This window comes from Sebastes fasciatus, chromosome 23 (assembly GCF_043250625.1).
Source record: "Sebastes fasciatus isolate fSebFas1 chromosome 23, fSebFas1.pri, whole genome shotgun sequence".
NCBI lineage: Eukaryota > Metazoa > Chordata > Actinopteri > Perciformes > Sebastidae > Sebastes > Sebastes fasciatus.
In genome coordinates, this window is record NC_133817.1 from 5145053 (window position 1) to 5171817 (window position 26765).

General features: G+C 38.5%; 2 protein-coding genes across 10 annotated transcripts; one reads left to right on the plus strand and one right to left on the minus strand.

The window, feature by feature from the left end:
• Positions 1–1073: 1073 nt before the first annotated feature.
• On the minus strand, positions 1074–15451 carry il15ra (interleukin 15 receptor subunit alpha). 8 transcript variants are annotated; one of them, XM_074626200.1, is made up of 11 exons: positions 15245–15434; positions 12899–13099; positions 10502–10552; positions 10337–10384; positions 8117–8314; positions 7588–7635; positions 7447–7494; positions 5344–5475; positions 3615–3728; positions 3417–3486; positions 1333–3301 (listed from the first exon to the last, which is right to left on the minus strand). In XM_074626200.1, the coding sequence occupies exons 1-11, from the start codon at positions 15324–15326 to the stop codon at positions 3220–3222; spliced, it is 1074 nt and encodes a 357-aa protein (XP_074482301.1). In that variant the 5' UTR covers positions 15327–15434; the 3' UTR covers positions 1333–3219. The 8 variants fall into 8 exon arrangements, with proteins under 8 accessions (XP_074482303.1, XP_074482301.1, XP_074482305.1 ...); XM_074626201.1 differs by having other exon boundaries at positions 1421–3301; positions 3615–3725; positions 5344–5478; XM_074626199.1 differs by having other exon boundaries at positions 1421–3301; positions 5344–5478.
• Positions 15452–16603: 1152 nt separating this feature from the next.
• On the plus strand, positions 16604–25531 carry rbm17 (RNA binding motif protein 17). 2 transcript variants are annotated; one of them, XM_074626207.1, is made up of 13 exons: positions 16604–16740; positions 17876–18023; positions 18273–18389; positions 18958–19124; positions 19342–19454; positions 19765–19815; positions 20370–20505; positions 20650–20801; positions 21162–21212; positions 22739–22815; positions 22982–23080; positions 23343–23415; positions 25236–25531. In XM_074626207.1, exons 2-13 carry the CDS (start codon positions 17901–17903, stop codon positions 25337–25339), a joined length of 1263 nt encoding a protein of 420 aa, XP_074482308.1. In that variant the 5' UTR covers positions 16604–16740; positions 17876–17900; the 3' UTR covers positions 25340–25531. The 2 variants fall into 2 exon arrangements, with proteins under 2 accessions (XP_074482308.1, XP_074482309.1); XM_074626208.1 differs by lacking the exon at positions 21162–21212.
• The last annotated feature ends 1234 nt before the right edge of the window (positions 25532–26765 follow it).

Consider the following 26765-nt stretch of genomic DNA (forward strand, 5'->3'; position numbering starts at 1 on the left):
TAGTTTGGCACGCCCTCAAACAAAGTTACTTAGATCGGAGTCCAAAGAGTTTGGTTCGGTTGACTTTAAAGGACCAGTGTGTAGGTTTTAGGGGGATCTATTAGCAGAAATGGAATATAATATTCATTATTATGTTTTCATTAGTGTATTACCTGAAACTAAGAATCATTGTGTTTCCGTTAGCTTAGAATGAGCCGTTATATATCTTGCACCACCGGATAGTCCAGAACGGACAAACCAAACACTGGCACTAGAGATTTGCGCAAATGTACCTGAAGGGTGAATTTATGTTCTTCTACACACTTGGAAACAGAGTGGAGGGGATATTCAGTTGGTTGCATACATACACACTGGGCCTTTAAAGCTGCAGTTGGTAACTTTGAGCAAATATGATAAAAAAAGTTATTTTTATAAGCAATCACTCGCAAACTCCGGTCAAACTAGGCAGTGCTGATCAAATATGAATCAATATTATTTTACTGTAATGCCTGTTTCTCACCTCAGATGTTTTCAGAATCATCTTGTAGCGCACGGTTTAGCTGTAAAATGAGATTATCTGTCTCATGCACTACTGTCAGGATAGTGAAAGTTTTATAAAAATACCTTTTTACCTCATATTTGCTCAAAGTTACCAGTAGCTCAGTCCATAGGGACTTGGCTTGGGAACTGGAGAGTTGCCGGTTCAAGTCTCCACATGTACAAAATACTGAGTGTGAACTGGTTGCTGGAGAGATGCCAGTTTGCCTCTTGGGCACTGGTACCAAACCCCCAACTGCTCGGGGTGCGTGTCAGGGGCCTTCTTCTTCTTCTTCGTCCCATATCATGCTCATTTTCAGGTTCATACTTGTATTTTGTGTTTCTACTAGAACATGTTTACATGCTATAAGGTAAAAAAAACTTTATTTTCCTCATACTGTCCGCCTGAATATACCTGTATTTACCCTCTGTCTGAAACGCTCCGTTTTAACGAAACTGCAACGCAATTGCGTTGCTAGGCAACAGCTTGGGTCCATGCTTATGTCATTCACATACACTGCAACAGGAAATAAACTGTGACACATTTAGAATGTTTACTTTTAAAACTGTGTAATGGTCTAAATATTGTATATTTGTGACATCACAAATGGACAGAAATCCTAACAGCTTGTTTCAGCGGCACAGTTTCTGAATACGGGCTGTGTGTATTCCTCTGTGGATTGAGCGTTTTGATAGTTTAACAGTATTTATATAGCACTTAAACCTGCTTTATAATAGAAAACACATGAAAATCTCACTTTTTACAATATGGGACCTTTAAAGGCTTTTTTTCACCCTGACCATTATAAAACTACGAGGAAAAACATTTATTTTTTTGCATTTAAAATGGAAAGTAAAGTTCATAAGTAGGCACACAGAACAACACAGTGGAATTTTTTTTAAATTATACTATTTAACATCCATTAATCCATAAATATCAGGTGTCACAGGAAGTGATACATATTTCAGTAATACAGTCATACAGTGATTAATATTGAAACGGCGTTAACAGGCGTCATACAGGATATCTATAGGCCTACTTTACTGTATTCAGCTAGTTGCTACCGGAAAACACATTTGAGATTATGAAAATTCATAAAGATGAAGCTTTCAGTGTGAGACAATATCCAAAACAAACATGTGTTTGGGGAAGTGGGGCGGCAGATGAGGTTAGTCAGGCGTTAACTTCCTCCTGTATTAACATGCATCATGCTAGTAATGGCCTCTCTCTACATTATATAGGCTATGTACAAACCACAAATTGACTGACTGTTATCAGATATTGGTCTAACCACAGGAACATACACTGCTATGAGTCATTTCCTTTTTAATGTTTCTGAGTTTGTTATTTATTTTTACAACCTTGGTTATTTTCTATAATTAGGGCAACGTTGGGCCAGCGAAGGCCCTACTGAAACTGTGGTGTTTCTTCTTCTTCTTCTTTTTCTTAAAATGAATCGCCCTTTTTGAGGGCCTTAACATGCTCAAAAAGTTGTTAAACTTGGCACACGTATCAGACGCGGTGAAAAATGTGATTATTAAAGATGCACATTGAGGACATGAATGAGCTCAATGTGCTCAAAGAATATATGTAATTCAAAGACTGTTTAGGGCAGAAATATTCAAACACACTAATAACACAATTCATACTGCATTCAAAAAACTGCATGTGATTATCATAAAGTGGGCATGTCTGTAAAGGGGAGACTCGTGGGTACCCATAGAACCCATTTACATTCACATATCTTGAGGTCAGAGGTCAAGGGATCCCTTTGAAAATGGCCATGCCAGTTCTTCCTCGCAAAAATTTAACCTGATATTTGGAGCGTTATTTAGCCTCCTTCCTGACAAGCTAGTATGGTACACATGGATTCCTTAGCTTTTCTAGTTTCATATGATACCTATACCTTCACTTTAGCTTCAAAACCTGAACCTGCTGCAGAGGGTTAGAGGATACGGTTGGAGATACGCTACGTTTTCTTTATTGTCTACCATTCCTATGAAAAGAGCAAAAGCAAACTTACTGTAGCACCAAGCTCATTGGTTCCTACCCAAGATGTAAATCTAGAAAAACGTGTCAGGAATTATCTCTAAAAAAGGCTGAATAATTACCTAAAACAGCTGGGCACTGATGTCTGTTTAGAGTAAACTTTACTATTTAGTAAATTGCATTTTAGCTAGGAACTATTTTCAGATGCAGATTTGGTCAGATGGTGACTACTTACAGCGGCAGGAATGTTAATTGGGATGATGGAACATGTCACCCAGGGTGAGAGAACAATGGAGCTCTATGGCACAAAGGAATGAGCTGTGAGGCTTTAGCTAAACAGATCATACTTGTTGGAGGGATTAATCCATTGTTGGTTAGTATTTTCATGGGGTTTGATGACAATAACAACATACCAGATGTATCCTACAAGAGTGGAAAAAAAGCACCAGATGGTCACAGCACAGGGTCTTCAGAGTTAAAGTTCCTTATGTGCAGTTGAAATAATTGGTGGAGATCTGCCCCCCAAAAAAAGATTGTGACTTCAACTTCTTGGGAACAAATGTCAAGCAAGACCATTATGCTTTCTGGTAACGCCCATAGATGGATTGTCAGACGGAGGCGATCAAACAGTCTAATAATGACCCGTTCTTCGCTGCATTGGGATGATCTCATGAGCTCCAGTAAGTCTCTGCTTTTCAGCGGCAGGTCAAACTCTACAAATCCTGTTCAGATGGACCACGATTCATGGGCGTCTGTTCTTCAGGTGTCGGCGTTGGGCTGGCGCTTTTTGACCTCCTACGGCGCAAAGGAAACAGTGATGAGATCATTATTTTATCAAGTGAAAGAAAGTGTAGTGTGACTAAATTGTTCAAACCAAACCTTCTGTTATGTTGCTTTTCCTCTAGCTTACCTTCTATAACAGAAGAAGGTGATTCCGATCAAAGCACAGACGATAATGAGTGAAGCACAGCCGATCACCACTGCCAATGAGAAAGAAATAACTCAAAATGTTGCTCCTGATTCTCTGGTTTTATATATATATACATCACCAAAGTCTCCACCTGACTTTGATTTGGCACAGATGGGTACAATAACTGTGGTAGCTTACTGCGGGCAACGGGCTGGGCATAAAAATCTGTGTTGGGGTTTGAAGGCTCAATGGTGGTAGAGTTTGATGCTGTCCGCTTCGTCGCGTTGTTCTCCGTCAAATTTACTTTTTCTGCTGTGAAAGAAAAAAAAAAAATGAATGTGAAGTGTGAGTTTTACATATAAAGGATGATTGATCATATGACATTCCCAATGTTTTCTATCCCATATTTTAAAGAGGACATATTATGCAAAGTCCACCCCAAAGGGAGTTACTCTCCCCCACAGAAACTCTGCTCCTGGAATGCCTGTTTCCTTCCGTAACGTGGTGATGTCGCCAAGTAACACATTTGCATAATACCCGCCTTGCGGCGAGTTTGGCACGCCCTCAAACAAAGCTAGTTAGAGCGGAGCTGGAGAGGAGTCCAAAGAGTTTAGTTCAGCTGACCAATCAGAGCAGACTGGGCTTTTGGGCGGGGCAACATTAAATGTCTTATTGATAAAATTCTTATGTAGGTGAATATTTAAAAAAAATAATAATTAATAATACATCCACAGAGCTTTTAGAAAGGTGTCCAATAAAAGTATTGCTTTTCCCTAATAAAAAATATATATATAATTGTGAATTAATTATTTTAGAAATTTTGACGGGTCCAAAATGAATGTTTTGTTTATCTCTGTGGAATATATCTGACGATTGGTTCTCACTTCTAACACGGCTTGTGAGCCAATAGTATAACAACGCTGGTATCACGCGATATCTCTGGGTCATCAGCGATCAAGTTGCCAGTTAGTGTGGAAAAAAAACTGGCTGATGGTTAAGTGCCTGGCAACCACTTGTTGTGAAGTGAATGCAATGGAAATGGGGAGGGAGATTGCGATTTGCTGAATGTTATCAATGTTGTCAAAATAGCACCTTTAAAGCATATAAACATGTTCTAGTAGAAACACAAAATATAAGTATGCACCTAAAATAAGCATAATAGGTCCTTTAAAACAGATTTTACAGATTGTGTATGCTTGAAGAAAAAAAAAGATGGACCAGGCTGAAACCATCACACACAGAGCTAAATACTCACGATGAGAGAGTGATAGCGGAACCAGCAGGGTAAATATAGAGTTGATCTGATCATGTGTAAAGCTGAGCACAATTTTGGTCATAATTAAGAGTTGTTCCGATACCGATACCGGTATCGGAAATGCGTCCGATACCAGTATCGGAAATGCGTCCGATACTGCCCGGAATTTAGTATCGGCCAATACCGCAAGTTCAGGTATGTCATAAGTACAAATCTATGTTGATTATATAAGTACAATAATTATTATATTATAATTATATATTGGTGAGTTTGAAAGATAATAAATAACAAAAGATAGAAATTACAAAATGAACTATTTCTTGATTTTATAATTTTCTATTTCTATGTTTGTGTTTTGGAAACACCATTTTATACGTCCTCCACTGAAGATTATCACTTAAAAAAATATCAATAAATCCATCCTAAACTTATTTTACAGTTTTATTTAGAATATCCCAAATAACATATATGTAACTATAGGGAGGAAATCTTACATATATGTGTCCATCTTGCATGCAGTATATTAAAATACATATAATGTTGGATACAATGGCGTGCATGTAGGTTTTACAGATACGGGCCCTGGCCAATAAAATCCTCTGACCTGATGCAGATCAGTCGTAACAACATACACCGCTATCAGCATAGCATGCATGACTATAAGCTATTTACCCTGTGAGAGACCTGACAGGGGCCGCAGACCAGGTGAGGTTGTCTCAGTCCTGTCTGTCTCTGTCTCTGTCTCTGCAGTCACTGAGGCTGAGGGGCTTATAGTCTGGGTCGTCTGTAGGCTGGACGAAGCTGCTGCTGATAAGAAAAGACATTTACATCTAATACTGCTACGAGCATGACTGCTAATACTACTACTACTACTACTACCTCTGTTATTACACTGTTGCTCCTTCTACCATCACTACTACAGTATTTGTAAAACTGCTGATGAAAACATACTGTGATTTGGGGACTCCAGGTGTATGGATGTCTCAACTCATGCATGGACAGTTCACAAGTGACTGTGTTGTACAGAAGTACTCTGGTAAAACATGCCACATTACTAATAACAAAAGATGAAAAACACATGCACAAGGTTTCGTGTTAGTTTCTGACTCAAATATTATTAATACTGTGACAACTGCTACTGGAGATACTACTACAACCACAACTACAACCACACATTCTGCTGCAACTGTATATCCATAGTTATTAAAGCTACGAGTACAACTACTGAGAGAGGAAGTGACAAACAGGAGGAACAGACCGTTCTATTTATTCCATTTCCCATTTCGGTGTACCAGCTTTAGTCATGCCTGTGACTACAATTCAACACTTATTAAAATTATGAATTACACCTGTGCTTTTCTTACTGTGACTAATGTCAACATATCTACCATGAGGTCTATCATATTAATTATCATTGCTTTAAAAAAGTACAATTTTTTTTCTATTACCTTATTTGTTTATTTAATTTATTATTATTACTTTCTTTTCTTTGTATTAATATTATTACTTAAAAAAAATCTATTATTATTTAATATTCTATTCTTTCATTATTATTATTATTATTATATTTTTTTCTTCTCTTCATTTTATTTCAATTTTGAATGCTGAAGTTGTTTTCCCTAGTGTATTTATTGTGTTCATCTCTAGGCTCAACTACTTTAGCTCAGTGTTGGTCTACACCAACCTGTGAGTGAAATATCTGCCTCTTTCGCAGCTAATTGCTCAACTATGTTCACCAGCCTGTCGCTGACTTTGTCTGTAGGCCGTGTGATGCTAGGCCAGTAGCATACAGTGAGTCTTTTCTCTAAAAAGCTTTTGATTGGTGTGATCTCAAACAGAAAGGTTATCGGCAGTAAAACCTAAACAATTAACTAAAAGATGCTAAAACGCTCCGCAGAGCTGAGTCAGGTGATGATTCTCCGTGGGTTTGGCATTACAAGCGACCCCTTTTACATCATACGTAGTCAGTCATTTGACCAATTGTTAAAACAAATATTTATTCTGGCATCTTTAAAGTATTCTTAACCACATGCTGTCAGTATAACACAATCATTATCTGGTTCCATTGAAAAGGCTAGGGAGGATAGTTCATTTGCAATAGGTTAAATCAGTTTGAGCAGTAACTGAATGTTAAAGTAGATCATTTTCAGGGTGGACATCTTGACTTGTGAAACATGGGTGTAACTAATGACATTAATTCTGGGTTTCTGGGTCATAGACTGTAAAGATAGATGGCTGGTCCCCACTTCCTCCCACTGTACAGAAGTGAAGCCAACTGTCACAACTGTCAAACACATCATAAATGTTGTAAGACGCTGACACGTTGGATGGATCCTTTCATTTTTTAAACATGCAGCAAAGTAACTTTTACTCACGGTACATTTGAATAAACTTTTTTTTTTTTACTACTTTTTTCTCTTTTTTAGTCTTTTTTTATTTTAAGTAACAGAAGTTTTCCTTGTGTTGGTGTTGTTGATGTTTTGGTGTTGTTGATGTTTTGGTACTCTTTTCATCCCTAACTCCTGCTACTAGAAGTACTACAACCATTAAGGCTGCTGCTACTTGTACATAAATGTACTGTTGCTACGGCTACTTTTGATATTACTACTACCACTACTACTACTGCTGCTTCTAATCATTACTACTAACATGACTACTACAACCGCTACTAACACAAATGATCTACACAGATGTAGTTCCATCATTAGTACTTATTAGTTTATTAGTATTATTGTATTTTTTATTTTTTTTTATCCATGCAAATAAAGAACTCACTGACTGTTGTGGTTAAGGTGGAACCATGGGGAATATCAGTGTGACCCTCTGTAAGATCAGACCATCATTAATCATAAATGTGAAACAAACACTTCTCTCTGGCTCATATTCAAACTTTACTGTGTACAAGTACACACTTACGTGTTACTGGGCTGTTTGGTGGTTGTGTTGGGGTTCTGTTTGGGTCAACTGAAACACAACAAGTAAGAAGTTTAACAGTTTGTTCATCATCTGAAATCATATCATCTTGACAATATGAATAGGCTACAAAAAACTCTGTCTTAATGCAAAAAAAAGTATTTGATTAATAAAGTTGGGAGGCTTGCAAGACCTTGTATAGGTCAAACTCCAAAAACTATGCTTCCTAAATTTCCCAGATGCAACTTGAAGCGTCTTTTGCCTGGTGAACACTAATAGCCCTAGTTTGAAACACAGGTTTTCAATTATCAATTGGTAGTTTCCAAGCTGCGAGTAACTCAGACCGTATGCCGATGATATGCTGCTCTTTGTCTAGAATGCCCTTCCAATTCTTCCCACCCTCCTAAATATCTTCAATAATCTTAAGCAGATAATCTGATCTCCCCAAGAGAGCTCATTTCTCTGCCAGATTTGTTTGGCATTTTGCGATTGAGCTCTTCAAATGTAAAGACAAACAACAAATAAATCTTACGTTTACACTTGAGGCTGGGGGAGGACCAATGTGGACCACCAGTTTCGTTGCATTTGATGAGATTTGAAGTTCCCGCCGTCCTCACATAACCTTCTTTGCATGTGTAGCGAAAAGTGGCGTTAATTTTGGAGCATTTCTCTGGTGGCGTTTTAGTTTCAGGCCATGAAGGAATTTTTGGACACGGACAACTGGTTTTGACTGGAAGATAAAACATCATGCGGCAAAATTACAATGTGGATGTCCACACAGAAATAACAACAAGAGAAGATTTTATCAGTTAGTTTCAGATAGCAAAGGGAAAAACTTGAAGACATTTGTTTAAGTACAAAAAAGTTGGTTGTATGAGTGTATGTGTCAGTTGTGAATGAGTCCTGTTGGAATATGCAGTTTTGTTTTTTTAAGGCAATTCTACACGTTATTTGGGTTATTAATCTTTTGCTTTACTGTAACTCCATAATCTGTTTTATAGTAGCCTACATGCCTAGATTAATCGGTAACACATGAACACAGGTAAAAAAAGTACTTTCTCTTCAAACGCTTTTTACCAAGAAGGATCCCCCAGTTTCATGGAGCTAGGTGCTTGTTCAAAAAGAAAAGAAAACCTCCCACACATTTTTTAGTGTTGCTAGGTCTACATTTCATACTGAAAACTCATGGCGCAGAACCTAATCTGAAAATGAAGTATCACCATATTCACTGTAGATGAAAGAGCCCAGGTTCTCCTTAATTGGTCTTAATTCCTTCAAATGTGTGAGTTTCTTCATGCACATAGGTCTATTTTGTTATGACAGTGTTACCTGTAGCCTATGTTTTCTTAAGAGCTTGTATTGACTGAATTGTGTTTAATGTGTTATTTTTAAAGTGTTTAATGCTTTGTCTAATCCAAACGATCTCATGGAAGGCGTATAAATAGCACGACATTTTAAGGATATTCCGCGTGTCGTGAAATGGATTTTAGGCTTTTCGCGTGTCATTTATACGCCACAGGCTTAACGTTGTGAAATGGCTTTTCACATGCCATTTAATGCCAACTCATTACCGTGAAATGGTTGCAGTTCAACAAAACCACTAAGTTAGGTTTAGGAAAAAAAGTCATGGTTGAGCTTAAAATAGGTACATAAACTAAGTAAAATACGTACGTAAACGTAACATAAGAATGGAAAACACGTCAGTAACGTAACTTCAAAATAACTTAACACTTTGGGACACAAACACCGGTTCTCCTGGTTGAAAGTCTTGTGTTTATTGGTGTTAACAGGTATCTATGTGTGTACATTCTATGTGCCCAGGTTCATATATATGTTATTTGTCATGTTCTGGCTGTGCCAGTCTTTGTTATTAGTTATGTTTATGTGATTTTGGTTTGTGTTTGGTTTCTTTTATATTCTCATTCTAGTTTCCTGTTTTATTTTGTAATTCACTCCTCCTGTGTCTTGTCTGGTTTTACTTCCCTCCTTTGTTTGTTTTCCCGCCTTTTGTTGATTGTCTCTCCAGCCCCGTTTACCTTGTCCTCCGGTTTTCCTGTTACCTCCTGCCCTGATCCTCGTGTTTTCCTGGTTTGTGATTTTTGGTTTTGTTCTTTTGTACTTTGTTCCCATGTACTTTGTTTCACTCCCTGCCTTTTGTTGTTTGTATTTTTCAGCTCCCTGCCTTTGGTAGTTTTGGATTTTTCAGCTTAAAATTATTAAAGCTCGCTTTTATTTAAAACTACTTTCCTGCCTGTTACTCTGCGTTTGGGTTCCCCTTGTAAATTCACTCCACACACGACATTATTATTATAATATTAATGCACACAATTATCCTTCTCTTGAAATGTATTGGAGGGAAATCCATTTTTTTGCAGTCTTTGCGCTGTCACACACATCGTAAATGTTGTCATACACTGACATGAATTTATTGTGGGAAGGATCTTATCTTTTTTTGGTTATCCTCCCACCATTTTAAACATGAAACAAAGTAACTTTTACTCACGGTAAATTTGAATGAGCTATGTTGTACTTTTTAGTAAATTCTACTCTACTATTGATATTGGTACTACTACCTTTACTACTACCACTACTACTACTACTACTGCTTCAAATCATTAGTACTAACATGACTACTACAACCACTACTAAAACAAATTATCTAGACAGATGTAGTTTCATCATTAGTACTTATTTATTATTAGTTTATTAGTATTATTGTAGTTTTTTTAATTCATGCAAATACGGAACTCACTGACTGTGGTGGTAAAGGTGAAGTGATGGGGAATATCAGTGTGACCCTCTGCAAGATCAGCCCATCATTAATCATAAATGTGAAACAAACACTTCTCTCCGGCTCATATTCAAACTTTACTGTGTACAAGTACTCTAGAGGTTCAGTGTTCGAGCTTACACTTACGTGTTACTGGTCTGATTTCTGGTGGTTGTGTTGGGGTTATATTTGGGTCAGCTGAAACACAACAAGTAAGAAGTTTACCAGTTTGTTCATCATCTGAAATCACATCGTCTTGACTGTATTAAAAACACTTTCATTTAAAAAAGTATTTAATTAATAAAGTTGGGGTACTTGCAAAACCTAGCATAAGTCAAGCTCCAAAAACTATGCATCCTACTCTTCCCATAATGCAACTTGAAGCTTCTTTTGCCTGGTGAACACTATTAGCCCTTGTTTGAAACACAGGCTTTCTATTACCAGTTGGTAGTTTCCAAGCTGATGCTGTGAGTACCTCCGACTGTATGCCGATGATATGCTGCTCTTTGTCTAGAATGTCCCTCAGATTCTTTCCACTTCTGCACCTCCTCTTGGCTCTGTTTTCAGGCTTTAAAAAATCTAGCATGTGACGGGAGACTTTTGCCAATCACAGGTCATTTCAGAGAAAGCGTTCCTATTGAGCATTCCTATTGGCTGTCCATTCAATGGAGCCAGCTGTCAATCACTCGCAAACTCCGATCAAACAGTCAAACTAGGCAGTGCTGATCAAATATGAATCAATATTCTGTTACTGTAATGCATATTTCTCTCTTCAAATGTTTTCAGAAACATCTTGTAGTGTACTGTTTAGCTATAAACATTTTTTATTTAATTACTCTCATGCAGCTACTTTGACAGTTTAGCAGTGGTCTGATTTCCTTTGAAACCACACCTCATTAGAAAACAACAGACGTTTCTCTTTAGCTGTTGCGCTCGTTGCATTTGTTGTTTGTTTTCATCCGGTTCATTTATAGGCATGCTGGTTGCATTGGTTACTCTGCTCTAAATTAAACCGAATTGGTGCCATCTGACCTTTTGCTTGCCACATGGAGCAAATCAAAGATTTTATCTGATCAGTTTGGTAAGAAAAAAACCCAACTAAAATGCAGTTGTGCAAAGGCACATTTATATAAAGTTATGACTTCCTCTCTCCCTTCCACCAAGTTACATACTCCATATGAATGGGGGATTTTCCACTAGAGTCAGGTGATGTGGATCATTTCAAACACATCAACAAACCATACGTGGGTGGCTGTTAACAATATATATAGACACCAGCATGCTTTTCACATGAATCAATTTAATTCTGCAAAGGACAGACAGATGTGAGATGAACCTTTGTCACAAGAGTGTTACCGTGTTTTCTTTTCCCACTCAAGTATTTGGAGCTGTCTGGCTAAAGAGAAGGCCCCAGAGGTGTTGACTTCCTTCTTGCTGGTGCTGCCAAGAGCGTGGGTGATCCAGCATTTTTCCCATCGCTCTTTTCTCACTTTAATTTGGTTGACGTTATTGAGCTTTGAGGGTTGGATTATAACAGCTGCTTCCATTTAAGATTTCATTCTGAATTCAGTGTAAATAAGGTGATATCAAACCCCAAAACTATTTACATGTCAGGTCAGGTTACTTGTGATGTTACACTGCAGACTTACAGTACGTAGCATCTGTATTTGGCAGTACTTGTATATACAATTCTAAATGGTTTCCTGTTCTGCAAACCACACATGCTGCAGCCCTACAGGTTGGCACACTTCTTTGGAGTACATACCAGTTTCACAAGTTTGAGTGGCACACTCAAAAATCTGTGTTCTCAGTTTACGCTGCTGGATGACATCCCTGCTCTGTGTCTTTGCAGTGTTTCTTAAAGCAGCAGTAGGAAAGATTGGAGCAAATATGATTAAAAAAAGTTATTTTTTATAAAACGGTCACTATATCCCTACAGTAGTGCATGAGACACGTAATCTGAAAAAAAAAAAAAAAAAAAAAAAAATGCCTCTGTGTCCTCCGCTGTAAAATGTGAAGGTTTGTGACCCGGCTGCCATGTTGAGATAAGTTGAGGAAATACAAAGCACCGCCCACCAGCAAGAGCAAACTTTCTCATGTTACAGCTAAACCATGCACTACAAGATGTTTCTGAAAACATTTGAGGCGAGAAATAGGCATTACAGTAACAGAATCATGATTCATATTTGATATTTGATCAGCGCTGCCTAGTTTGACCGTTTGATCGGAGTTTGCGAGTGATTGACAGTTGCCTCCGTTGAATGAACAGCCAATAGGAACGCTCTCTCTCTCTGTAGTCTAGTTTTTCTCTCAGAACACTTGAATTACAATATGCTGAAAGGTTATTATGGAATTTTTGCCCAATGATGCCAAAAAATATTCTGCCTACTGCAGCTTTAAAGGGTCCCTGTGCCTATGAGTATGTGGCGTGTGGGTGGAGAGAGATATTGCTTCAATCAGAGAGCGCCGTTCTCCGCAAAATTTGTTTGGAATATTGCGAATGACCTCTTCAAATGTAAAAGACAAACAACAAATAAATCTTACGTATACACTGGAGGGTGATATTGTACGGAAACCACTGGAGAGCACCGTCTTTTTGCTTGCATCTGATTAAATTTGAAGTTCCCGCCTTCCTCACGAAACCTCCTTTGCACGTGTAGCGAAAACTGATTTCGAAGCAGTTCTCTGGTGGCGGTTCAGTTCCAAGCCTTTTAGGAATTTCTGCACACGGACATTTGATGCTGACTGGAAGATAAAACGTCATGCGGCAAAATTACAATATGGATGTCCACAGAGAAATAGCAACATGAGAAGTTTAAATGGTTCACTTTAGATCTTTTTATAAGTTAGTTTCAGATAGTAAAGGAAAAACCAAAACACATTTATGGAAGAACAAAAAAGTAGGGATGCACCGATCCAACTTTTTCAGTCACGATACCGGTAGCGATACCCGGGCTAGTGTCGGCCGATACCGAGTACCGATCCGATACGATACTGTTCTAATTAACAAGCAGTATGCCTCACTGTGTGGGAGTGACTGGGATCATTCTTTTATGTGTTAGAACAGGGGTCAGCAACCTGCGGCTTCGGAGCCACATGCGACTCTTTAGCCCCTCTCCCTGTGGATTTTTTAAAAACATTGTGGAAACGAATAACTGTTCTTTGTTTACATTTTCATTTGTATTTATCATTGTTGTAGGTCTATGGTACGACGGTACGATGGAGTATTAGGACAACATTGAGGAAAAAAAATAAATCTGAGATTTCGAGAATAAAGTCATAATATTATGAGAATAAAGTCATAATACTATGAGAATAAAGTCATAGGTTTACGAGAAAAAAGTCGTAATAATATGAGAATAAAGTCATAATATTATAAAGTAGTAATTTTACGTGTTATTTCCTTTCTTTATCGTAATATTATGACTTTATTCTGGAAATCTCAGATGTTTTTTCCCTCAATGTGGCCCTAATACTCCGTAGTACATTTGCTCTTTGGCCCTCACTGCATTCGACTTATATACTATATACTTACACTATAAACTGTGTTACCTTCATCACAATGCTCAAATGTTTTGCGGCTCAAGACAGATTTTTTGGTTGTTTTTTTTGCCTAAAATGGCTCTTTTGATAGTAAAGGTTGCTGACCCCTGTGTTAGGGGCTTGACTTAAACATTACTTTCTTAACTGTGAAAAACAAATATCTAACAAATAAATACATAGATATGAATTTACTGAATTGATATTTATGATTAAAATAATAAATCGTGCACCAGTAACTTGGTAAAAAAAAATCTTCACAATTATCAAGAATTACAGTACAAGTGTTAAACCTTTTTAATGCAGGAAAAACAGGAATTAAAATCCCATTATATAATGTGTACGGTATATAAAACAAAGAACTAAACTGAATTGTCACCAATACCCGATCCAGCTATTTGAGTCAGTAATCGGCCCGTTATCTAATCTGGTATCGGTGTTATTAATTAATCTTTTGCTTTACTGTAACTCCATAATCTGTTTTATGGTACATGCCTGGATTAATCAGTAACACATGAACACAGATAAAAAGTTTGTTGTTTACCAAAATTCAAAAGGATTCACCAGTTTCCTCAAGCAAACATGTCCAAAAATAACAGAAAAATAACACACATTTTTTAACATCTCTAGGTCTAGATTTCATCCTGAAAACTCATGGCGCGGAACTGAATATGAAAATTAAGTATTTATATGGTTCTGCTTAATCTTCTTGACCCTTGACCTGTCTCTCCAGGTTCATCATTTGTCTAAATCCTCTTTTATTCTCCTTATTCCTCCTATGTTTGCTTTGTCAAATCACAGTTGTAGACACTGACTACACAAATCCTCTCAGACGGTAGTGACTGAAAGGTAAAGTTAGAATAATAATAATAATTACTGATAATAACAATTTTTTGTTATTGCTATATTTCAGTGCCCTGGTTTGTACAAAAGTAGAGTTAAAAACTACGATTATTTAGTTACCAAAATTCAAAAGGATCCACCAGTTTCCTCAAGCAAACATGTCCAAAAAATAACACACATTTTTTAACATCTATAGGTCTAGATTTCATACCGAAAACTCACCTGTGCACATAGGTCTGTTTTGTTATTGCAGTGTTACCTGCAGCCTATGTTTGCTTTGTCAAATCACAGTTGCAGACACTGACTACACAGGTAAAGTTAGAATAATAATAATAATCACTAATAACAGTATTAATAACATATTCATTTTGTGTTATTGCTGTATTTCAGTGCCCTGGTTTAGACCAAAGTAGAGTTAAAAACTAAGCTTATTTAAAGGGAGTTCTGAAGGTGATATAATGTGTAAAGTGGTGTATATGTGTGGTATATATTTTATTTTGCGCTTACCTGCGTTGGAGTAGTGAGCAGCTCCGAGCAGACAGATCATAATAATGAGGCAGACAGAGAATAAAGGGGATCCCAGATCCATCTGGCAGCTCTGTGGAGACTTAAAACATGTTCTCCAAGTAAACCGTGACCGGTAAATACCATCCTCACTGCTCGACGGCCTGCTCTCACTGGAGTTCTTCTGTCACTCACTTTACTTTCACTTTCACTGCCACCCTTTCAAAACAAGCTAGATCACGTGGTCTAGCTGTACTCTTTTATTTTTTTTATCTTGTGCTCCATGGATACATAGACAAAAAGAAGACAAAACAAAAATAATGACATAAACATTTCATAATGCCAGGGTTTGTGTTTATGCTATATACATCATATTATCATAATTTAATCATTTATATGGGTATTGTATTATGTACAGCATGTTTTTTCCAATCTTATCTTGACTAAAATATACCATTACATCAAACAAATGTATTTATTCTTTTGTAGAAAGTTGGCTACATCCATCCATAAATTGATTAATAATTAATTGTAAAATAAAAAAAGAGGCATTAATAAATGTATGTATTAATTGTAAATTATTATACATTAATAAAGTATTTATTAATGTATGAATAAATTGACTACATAATATTATAATTATTTAATTATTTATTAGTAATGAATGGCTTTTTTTGTTTTTAATATAGGGTGTGGTGGTGCTATACTGTTTAAATTAATTAATAAAACACAAGAAAGTTGGCTTGAACATTTTGTCTCATGGATATGAAATTTTCCCAAAAAAATAATAAATAATTGTATATTTAAGGCCAAGGCAGGTAAAACATATAACAGGTAAAACACACACAGTTATAAAGCAAATAAAACAGGTTAAGTAGATGTGATAAATAAATATAAACAGAAGTGTTACACTAGAAGTATAAAATATAAAAATAGATGTAATGTAAACAGAGGTAATTGCTCTTGTAAAATAGGTGGGGTAGATGTAATAAATACATAAATGTAAACAAAGGTAGTTGCACTTGAGGTGTATATTGCATCAACGATGTACTGGGCAAAGATCAAAATCATGTGACTGTGTACAGTGTGTTTGCGCTTGAGAGGGGTGGGGGTGGCTGGCTGTCTGTCAAATCAAATTAAGGCAAGATTAAAAAAGAATAAGATAAAAAAAAGTAAAATATTAAATCTGTAAATTTAATTTGTATTTAATTGTATATTTAATTGGAAAAAAAATGAATTAAAAAAGCATTAATACCTTCTTGTGTTGTTGTTATGGTGAGAGGGACACATACGTCATCACGTCATCCAGCCGCTAGGCGGAGCAAGAGCAGGGAACGTCACCGGAAATGACGTCGACTGACTGGCGCGCTTGGTTTTGTTGTTATGCTGCTGACTTCCGGTCTCGTCTAACGAGGAGCTGTTTCCACAAATGTTCCTCTAAACCTCTTTTATATTAAAGACACTTACATTTAGTGAATGTCCAGGCATTTCTAAAACCGGTAGGTGGAAAACTAACAGCTCAAAATACTATATTTGTTGTGGATATGAGTCGTTTAGGAGCAGACAGCAGAGAAGCTATGTTAAATTGATGTTTAGCTAGTTTCTATTGGCCTGCTGGGGTTTAAGATACATAAATATAGATAATTAGTGGTTATGTTACAAAGATTTAGCTAGTTTAAGATAAGATAAGGTAAGATAGAACTTTATTAGTCCTGAAGGAAATTATTGTGCCAGAGATTGCTCTAAAATCACAACAAAATTACAACAAGTTCAAGTGTATAAAATAAAAAAGGTACTATTTCTAGCACCAGTACCTAATAGAATAACAATTAAGTAAGATACATTTAGTAAAATGAGTAAATAAGATAAGATAAGTAAATAAAGTAAGCTAACAAACAGAAAAATAAGTAATATAGCACATGTTGGACATTAATATTGCACACAATGAACAGTGATATTGCACATGAGAATGTAAAAAGTAGTATTGCACATGATATTGATGTTATATTTGTACTCAGTGTCTTGTGTTTTCAGCTGTCCTTCCTGCAGATGGGGGAAGAGTTATTGGCCTGCTGGGGTTTAAGATAGATAATCTACCTTACCTACATAAATATATCAAATATTAGTGGTTAAGTGACAAAGATTTAAATAAACCAGCAAACAGGAAAGTTGTAAGCTTTGATTTAAAAGAACTCAGAGTTGGAGTTGGTCCTGCAGGTTTCTGGGAGCTTGTTCCAAATATTTGATGCATAAAAACTGAACGCTGCTTCTGCATGTTTAGTTCTGACTCTGGGGACACTAAGCAGACCTGATCCAGATGACCTGAGAGGTTTGGATGGTTCAGAACATAGCAGAAGATAAGAAATGTATTTTGGCCCCTAAACCATTTAGTGCTTTGTAAACCAGCAGCAGTATTTAGAGATCAATTCTCTGAGAGACAGGGAGCCAGTGTAGAGACCTCAGAACTGGACTGATATGATCCACTTTCTTGGTCTTAGTGAGGACTAATAAACTACAATAAAAGTGAACCAGCTGTACAGTTAGGCTGCTGCTAAGTTACAACCTCAGTTCCTATCCTAAGTATTGCAGAAGAAGGAAATGATGCTCCTTAATCAAATGACACTTTGTCTGCAGGAAACAGAGGCACTGACGGGCAGACATGTCGCTGTATGATGACCTCGGTGTGGGTGCCAGTGACACCAAAACCGAAGGCTGGTCCAAGAACTTCAAGCTGCTGCAGTCCCAGCTGAAGGTGAAGAAGGCGGCTCTGACTCAGGCCAAGGTAGGTTACAGTACATGCAATACAAGTATACAGTATACAGGTACAATTCGAGGACGTATGACACATTGTGAAGGATCAACACGTCTGTACATAGAATAACTGACTGGGACTGAGATCACAGCAAACTGACATGATGATGTGTACATGTGCTCTAACATAAAACTATTCAGAAAGCCAACAAGGAAACACTATAAGTCCAATGTATACATACTGGTATTCAATGATTTTTTGTTTTGTGTGTGTGTGCAGACCCAGCGGATGAAGCAGACCACTGTCTTGGCTCCGGTTATTGATCTAAAGAGAGGAGGCTCCAGTGATGAGAGACAAATCATAGACACTCCTCCACATGCTGCCGCTGGACTGAAGGTCTGTCTTATCCAGTGAACCTGGTCATCAGTGTTTACGAAATCCTCTAAGTTTATAAAATGTTTAGAATGTCCAAGCTGCTTGATTTTTGTTTATTTGATTTGATTCGTCTGAGGCCTGTACTACGAAGCAGGATTTGGGATTAGTGAGGTAACTTCAGCTTTAACCCAGGGTTTTCAGTCCTACGACGGTAGTTCACTTCTTCCCGGGATAGATCGCCATGGTAACTTATGCTGAGTACTTAACCTGCTCTGGAGCAGTTGGAGATCAACTCGTACAGTCATAATCACACAGTTTAAATTGACAAATACAGGAAGGACAACTTTACTATGAAGCGAGTTCAACATACCCAGGGTCCCTGGGTATGTTGAATTTGCTTCGTAGTGCAGGCCTCTGGATCTTAGCCAAAGATGCAGAGATGTTGGTACATAATGTGATGGCACAAAGACTCCTTATCTGCTGAAATTACATGTAAATATCCCTATTGAAATAACTTTACAGCTACGTCTGTGGATGCCATCTCTATCTCACTCTCATATTTTGGACTTGTCCTGTGTGTGCGCTTCAGGACCCTGTGCCCAGCGGTTTCTCCTCTGGCGATGTGCTAATCCCGTTGGCAGACGAGTACGATCCGATGTTCCCCAACGACTACGAGAAGGTGGTGAAGCGACACCGAGAAGAACGACAGCGACAGAGGGAGCAGGAGCGGCAGAAGGAGATTGAGGAGAGAGAAAAGTACCGTCATTAACTCATCTCTTTGAGTTTTTTTTAATTGTCTTTATTGCTATTCAGGGTCATGATGTATCTGTAATTGCGTGCAATAAGTGCTCTAGGCTTTAGTGATTCATCATGTAATAGTAATTTGTGGGAAACTAAAGAGAGAGTCTACTGCACTGAATATTTTTAAGAAAACAGGACTCTTGTTTGAATCTTGAACTCGGGTGTGTTGCAGGAAGAGGAAAGACCGGCACGATGGTGGAGCTCCAAGCGGTTTCTCTCGTTTCCCTGCAGCAGAAGGCGAGTCAGACGAGGAGGAGGACTTCGAGGCGGAGCGGAGGAAACGAAGTGAGTATTTTACCCCACTTGGCTTCCATATGGAGAGCCTGTAGAAATATTCATCATCCTTGGATGTTGTAATGTTTTTCGTACTATAGCCTGAAGGCTAACTTTGCCAAGATAATGATAATAATAATAATAATAATAATAATAATAATAATAATAATAATTATTATTATTATTATTATTATTATTATTGAACTGAGCCTGGTATAGCATAAAAATTGTTAACACGCTATTACCGCGTTAAGTTTGGCAGCCCTAAATTTAGCAGCTCCGATTTCAGTCATCAAGTTTCAACCAAGTCTCTCTCTTCCAGGTATGGGTGGAGCAGCTATCGCCCCTCCTTCTTCACTTGTGGACAAGGATGGTAAGTCTTATGATTCATCAAGTGGTGGTGATGGTTTTAATTAAACCACTGACTAGTTTTAGGACAAACAAATTAGAACAGGAACAACAATCTGCTTCATGGTAATCCTGTATGAAACAACAGGGGGGTAAATTATACCAGGATATGGTTAGTCGGTGGAAAATGAGGATTGTGTACCCAAGTTTTTGGTGGAAGTTAGAGACAGTAAACTGTAAACTGCAGTGTCTGTAGTAAATTGTTTTTTATTTAACCGTCTGGATCACTGAGTGAAACAGTGATGATCACACAGACAAACTACCAGCCTCTGTTAGTGATGTTAATAATCAGTTTGTCTACAGCAGAGGGCAGCAGCGTCTACATTATCACAGTCTGAACTGAACATTTTGAATGTCAAAAATAAAGGCAGGCTGCTGTTCTCTGCTTCAGTATCATCGTCACAGAGCTGCAGTGATGTTACAGTAATAAAAAACAACAGAATACAAAATCTATGCAAAGAATAACAGTCTGAAATATGAACTTTATATAGTGGTTGATGTGTTTTCCTGTGTTTTCAGGCTCATCATACACCTACGAAGATGAAGGTCGTCCTTCCAGAGGCTCAAAGGCCGCCATCCCTCCACCGATGTATGAGGATTCAGATCGACCACGGTCACCGCCCGGACCGACCAGCTCCTTCCTGGCTAACATGGGGTGGGTGGCACACACACACACACACGCACACACACACACACACACACACACACACACACACACACACACACACACAAGGCAGGCAATTTATGTTTCTTGTGTCATAACTTGTCATAAGTTTCTTCTCCATATCTGCTCCCACAGAGGTACGGTGGCCCATAAGATCATGCAGAAGTACGGCTTCAAAGAAGGCCAGGGCCTGGGGAAGCACGAGCAGGGCCTCAGCACGGCGCTGTCTGTGGAGAAGACCAGCAAGAGAGGCGGGAAGATCATCATCGGTGACGCTGCAGAAAAACGTAAGTACTACCTTTGCTTTCTCGTGATCAGTAATATAAATGCCACACATTCCTTGACTTTTTTTGTTTGTGTGATTTTTCACTTTGTTTCCCTTCAAGTCCTTTTTACCTGTCAACCGCTCGAACCGACCTTCGCTTGTGTCGTCTCATGTTTGTCGTTCGGTGTCAGACCTTCATTGACTTTTAGTTGCGACAGATGTATTTTGGTTTCACTTTTGATCTTTTCATGTGTATTTTTTGCTCTGCACTCATCAGTCATGGAGTCATTCCAGCGTCCAGTTAGATGTTTTACTGTGACTTTTGTGTGCGTGTCTTTGTACTTTTTCATTTTGTCTGTTTTCTGTATGTGTGACTGAGCAGCAGGGTCCAGCCAGGCAGGTGCTCCTGAGACTTCAGGCGGAGGCTTTTCAGGTTGGCCTTCTTCACTCCCATTTTCTCTCTCCCATAATGCGTTACGAGTGTACTTTCTTCCTGCTAGTCTTTTATTCTAGAAGTTAGTGTGTGGGTGTGTTTGCATGTGTTTTATCCATATATGTGTTTATCTGTTGTCATGCACAGTTACTGCATTGAAAACAGCGATGCTTTATATCTGTTAAAAGTTGAGAGCTTCCCATTCCTTGCAATCCAAGAGGCGTATTGTATTATTTCTGTATTAAGATAAGATGGCAATGAGTACTTTTGCATGGTTTTCTGATGGATATGTGCTAGTAATGCAACACTTAATGTGGAATAACACTGCAGTCTTTTATTTTGAATCTGGTCTTTGTTTACCACATAAAAAGTTGTTTTTTACCCCTAATGCATGTTTGTTGCCAGCCCATACTGAGTTATAAATGTCCTCTACAAGCTCAGCTCCTAATTCGGTCTTGCCTGCATTTTTTTCTGATTCTTTTAACCTAATCTACTAACCTCTAGACAATGATAAAATGAAGCTGAATACACAATCATTATGGCTTAAAGGAAGTTAAACAATCATGTGTTATATGTCAGACTTTTTGTTTAGCCTAGCAACTCTTCAGAGAGAAGAAATAGTCTGGCACAAACCCTCCGTAAAACTGTAATTTTAACACTGTTTTATGTGCTAATTAACAAGCAAGATACAACATATTAACAGTGAGCTTTAGGCTGCATTCACACGGAATCAAGCATTGCGGCGAAAACGCCAGTCCTCCCATTTATTTGAATGTGGGTGGTAGGGGTGTAAAAAAAATACCGATACACTATCGCAATATTATGTTTTGTGGTACTGTATCGATTTCTTAATAATTAATAATGTACATGCAAAGATCTGTGGCAGACAGTGGCTCAGATTTCTCAAAGGTAGTGCTATGATGTTGGATGTTACAGGGATTGTGATGAATGCAAATGCAGATCCACTGTTCTGATTACATAAAAAAACACTTTTGTTAACTCATATTTGATGCCTATGGCGGTGTGTATTGTAGTGTATACTGTACAGAACAAGAGTTTAGATGAGAATAGTCTCTCTTAGACATTCTCTCCCCGTTCCCGGTAACTCCCGAGGAACACTTTGTTGCCCCCGGTTACCAGGTTCGGGACCACCGGTCTTAGTGTTGGAGTTTAACCAACGACGAGCTGTGTTATGTACATGTGTACATTTTCAGTGTTCGAGACATTTATCTTTCTGTTGCTTTGTCAGTTTTCCAAGAAGAATTATACTAACAATGGTATTGCACTTGAGTCTTTCCTCAGCAGCATGTATAGCACAATAAAAGCAGAGCTTTAGAATATGACAAAAACAGCCAGACTCAGCAAACACAGATTAATTTAACAGTTTATGAACAAAAGATTTGCTGAATTGTTTCATTTATCACACGTATTGAATCAAGATCAATACAATAAAATACGATAAAACCTATTGTTAGACACCTCCAGTTGCTCCATCCATGACCTTTGTCTCTGTTTCCACCAACCAGCGGATTCTTGCAAGAAGTCGGATGCCAACCCGCTCACAGAGATCCTCAAAAACCCGACCAAAGTGGTCCTGCTGAGAGTACGTATGTGTGTGTAAATGCTGTTTTCTAGATTGGATCGGTATCAGAAAACGGAGACAATACAAGCAGACAATACTGGCAGACCTGCCAGTGGTTACATCAGATTTCACTATCTCTTCTATTGTCCCACGCAAAGTAGGCCTGACGTCTGTGTTTGTCTCACAGAACATGGTGGGTCGAGGAGAGGTGGACGAAGACTTGGAGGGGGAGACGAAAGAAGAGTGCGAGAAATACGGCAAAGTGGTTAAATGTGTCATTTTTGAGGTGAGAGAAGAGTCTGGTTAATGTTAACTTTCTCAACTAACACTCGCGGTCCCGGAGAGCGAGTGACAGTACATATTGAGAGAAACTAGTATTTTCTTCAGCCACTGTTAAAGACTTGCTAGCCAGCGTCAACTAACGTGTTCATTTAAATTTTTCTGCCTCCACTTAACGCTCCGCCCACAAAATCCATCATCACGTTTACTAACAGAACGGTGTCTATTTATTGATCAAATTCACACAAAAAAAAACGCTTTGCTTTCAGATTGCCGTTGTGACGGATGATGAAGCTGTCAGGATATTTCTGGAGTTTGAGAGGGTGGAGTCAGCCATCAAAGGTCAGTGTTTACTTGTCGTCTCATGTTGCACAATCCTGAATGAGGCCTCTGCTGATAAGTCCACTTATTTGACATTCTTTTAAAGCCTGAACACACCAGACACCGTCTCTTCAGGAACATGTTGTGTTGTGTAAAATATCACAGGAGCCCCAGAAAGTCACGAAAAAATCAGGACCTTTTTGTTGACGCTCCAAACTTGCGCTCCAACTTCATCACTGAAACACACACATTTCCGTTGTGATTCTGGGTCGTTTCCATACGTGTTTTTTTTTTGGTGGCCGATTAACTTTATGTAACTGCATCACTTTCACTACCGTTGTATAACTGCTCTAATAATGTGGGTTAAAGTGTGTCCCATTCTAAATGAGTCGGCCCAGATCAGAAACAAGGTGAGACTCCCTGCGGTGTTACATCATCATGCGGCCCAGCAACCCTGCCCCGTCTCCCCTGACGGCACCGCGCAGAACCACGCTTACATCACTCAGCTCTCAGAAAGCGGGACGATAACAGAGAGGGCTTCAGTCATATAATGAATTGTCTTAAAGTGTCACACTTGTCATGACCTATTTCTATAGAGATGGTGATGAAACACTTCTTCTTCACACTGCTCTGCGTTCTTTTTCCGGGGTTTTCAAATGGAAATGCCCACTCAGCTGTTAGCAAAAAACAGTGACGTAGGTTACCAAAGTAAGCTAATAAATAAGGATTATTAATCGTTAACCGACAAGATTTGTGCTTCGTACCAGCTGCAGGAGCACAACAGAAATTAGTTGACGGGAGTCCACATTTCATTTGAATTAATTATTAACATTTCTTTTAACAGTTTTAACTGATAGCGTTAATCGGTTAAATTGCTTAATGTCGGTTAAAGGTTAAACTGTTAATTATTGACATCCCTAGTCAGAACTATTCCTTTAAAATGATATATCAAGCTGTCTCCACACACATGTATAAGATTCAGGATGTGATGAGAGTTACAGCTGAACAATCTTACAGTGACAGTCACATTAATCACTGCAGAATGACCCACTTTGTCTTGTACGTCCAGCGTCAGCACACTGATGAAAACACATGAATGAAAAGTACCGACTGAGGCAATCACAAGTGTCCTACAAGGAAAATAGATATCACTGGAGTAAGACACACACACGATATGAGTTTATTGAAGGTTAACGCTGCCAGACAGACAGGACAGAATGAATGTGTCTCAATTGTCCTTTTTTAAAAGAAGGTCAACTTTAGGACACAAGTGATAAATCCTGGGAAACAACACTGATGTCATATTGTTCCTTTTTTTCCCCAGAAGTGTGGGAACCAAAGCAAAGTTGTTTTTCTTTTTTAGGGGGTTTATCACTGGTGCTTAGGTCACACTGTTATAATGACTCAGCTGCTTTCCACAAAAGCTTGTTTCACACAAATCAAATACTAATTTCTTCTTCTTAGAACAAGAGAGACGGCCTCTTCCTCTGAGGTTAAAGGCAAAAAAAACAACATTAAACTTTTGAACTGTTCAAAATCAACCCTGGCCTAATTAAGTTTGGTGTATTTCTCTGCTTCCTGGTGAAATTGCATCAGCATATTTCCAGCAACTAGAGCTAATACGACAGAATGAAATCAAAAGACTTAATTGCTGAAGAGTCACATGATAAAAAGCCTGTCAAAGGCATTCTGGGACACTGAGATGAGGCAGGTTGACGCTATATAATATACAATGCATAATCCTGTCAAAGCATCTGTATTGGTTTTCTTTAATGTGGCAGTACTAATCCTGTTTTTCTGTGCGCTTACTGTCTGACCTTAACCGTCTCTCTCCTCTGCAGCTGTGGTGGATCTGAACGGACGTTATTTCGGCGGGCGAGTCGTGAAGGCCTGCTTCTACAATCTAGACAAGTTTCGGGTTCTGGACCTCGGCGAGCAGGTCTGATGTCTCCCCGGGCGCCGACGGACACTATGAGCAGTGCACACATCATTTCCTCATTTGTACATAAACCTTGTTTTTTATATTTCCTGAACATCCGTGAAGTGTCTGTATGTAACGGTGAGTCCATCATGTTGATTTTGTTTTTCCTGTCATGAAAAATACCTTTATGTCAAGACAAAATAAATGGTATAAACCAGTCTAGTGAACGATTTTTGTTGTTGTTGGTTTCTTAGTTTAAAGGGGACTTATGTTTTGGCGCTTTTTCCCCTTTCCTTTAGTGGGTTATATCGTTTTTATTGTGCATGTAAAAGTTCTGCAAAGTTAGCCGATGCCAAAGGGAGTTACTCTCCCCCCACAGAAACACTGCTCCTGAAACGCCTCGCTAGAAGTCCCGCCTTTTTCTTCTGTAACGTGGTGATGTCACCAAGTAACACATTTGCATAATACCTGCCTAGTGGCTAGTCTGGCACGCCCTCAAACCAAGCTAGTTAGAGCGGAGATGGAGTGGAGTCCTAAGAGTTTGGTTCGGTTGACCAATCACAACAGAGTGGGCCAGCTGACGGCCGTTATGAGAAAACTAAAGCGTTTAAACATTAAAGCATGTGAACATGTTCTAGTAGAAACCCCAAATACAAGTATGCGCCTGAAAATAAACATAATAGGTCATCTTTGAAAGAAAAATAATTAATATTAACTATAACTAAAGGGAGTACTCTCCCCAACAGAAACACTGCTCCTGAACTGCCAGAAACACCTTGCTTAAAATCATTATCGCCCCTTTTCTTCCGTAACGTGGTGATGTCACCAAGTAACATATTTTGCCTTGGTCTTTTTGAGGGGGCGGGGGAAGGAGCTCAAACAGAGTGTTTCAGACAGACAGTGAAAAAAGATGCTGCATCATAGCCGGTATGAGAAAAATAAAGCATTTTTTAACATTTAAAGCATGTAAACATGTTGTAGTAGAAACCCAAAATACAAGTATGAACCTGAAAATGAGCATAATAGGTCCTCTTTAACATTTATTAGATGAGTCAGTATAGAATTTCTCTATTAGAAATGAGCCTAGTCATGGTGACTGGGCTACAGTTGTTTTTCAGTTTGAGGAGGTGAAATATTTCATCCTGGTATAAACACTCATAAATGAAACTGCACACATCCTGTCATGAAGCTGCAGCTCCTAAGAAGAAGCCTACTTCTCTGAATTTTGTCTGATATAACAGCCGCCGGTTCCACGGTAGTGTTAACACATCCCACGGGGCCCTAAAGTCTTAACTTAGCCCTGATGCATTATGGGAAGGGGGATTGGGACGGTGAACGCAGCCCCAGCCTCATTCAGGATTTATGTAAGAGCGCCAAAAAAGGGCCCCGGGGGTGCCAGTGAAATACGTCAGGAAGGATCCCCACCGGAGCAGGTTTAATTCAGATCAGG

Bases quoted from the DNA above. Each gene is read 5' to 3' on its own strand.
- rbm17 (XM_074626207.1), top strand. From the start codon at position 17,901: ATGTCGCTGTATGATGACCTCGGTGTGGGTGCCAGTGACACCAAAACC. The intron at 19,125-19,341 runs GTACCGTCATTA...GGTGTGTTGCAG, and splicing joins GAGATTGAGGAGAGAGAAAA to GAAGAGGAAAGACCGGCACG. The intron at 20,506-20,649 runs GTGGGTGGCACA...CTGCTCCCACAG, and splicing joins TCCTTCCTGGCTAACATGGG to AGGTACGGTGGCCCATAAGA.
- il15ra (XM_074626199.1), bottom strand. From the start codon at position 15,326: ATGGATCTGGGATCCCCTTTATTCTCTGTCTGCCTCATTATTATGATC. The intron at 10,385-10,501 runs GTAAGTGTAAGC...CTGATCTTGCAG, and splicing joins AGAAATCAGACCAGTAACAC to AGGGTCACACTGATATTCCC. The intron at 3,302-3,416 runs GTAAGCTAGAGG...TTTGCGCCGTAG, and splicing joins ACCTTCTTCTGTTATAGAAG to GAGGTCAAAAAGCGCCAGCC.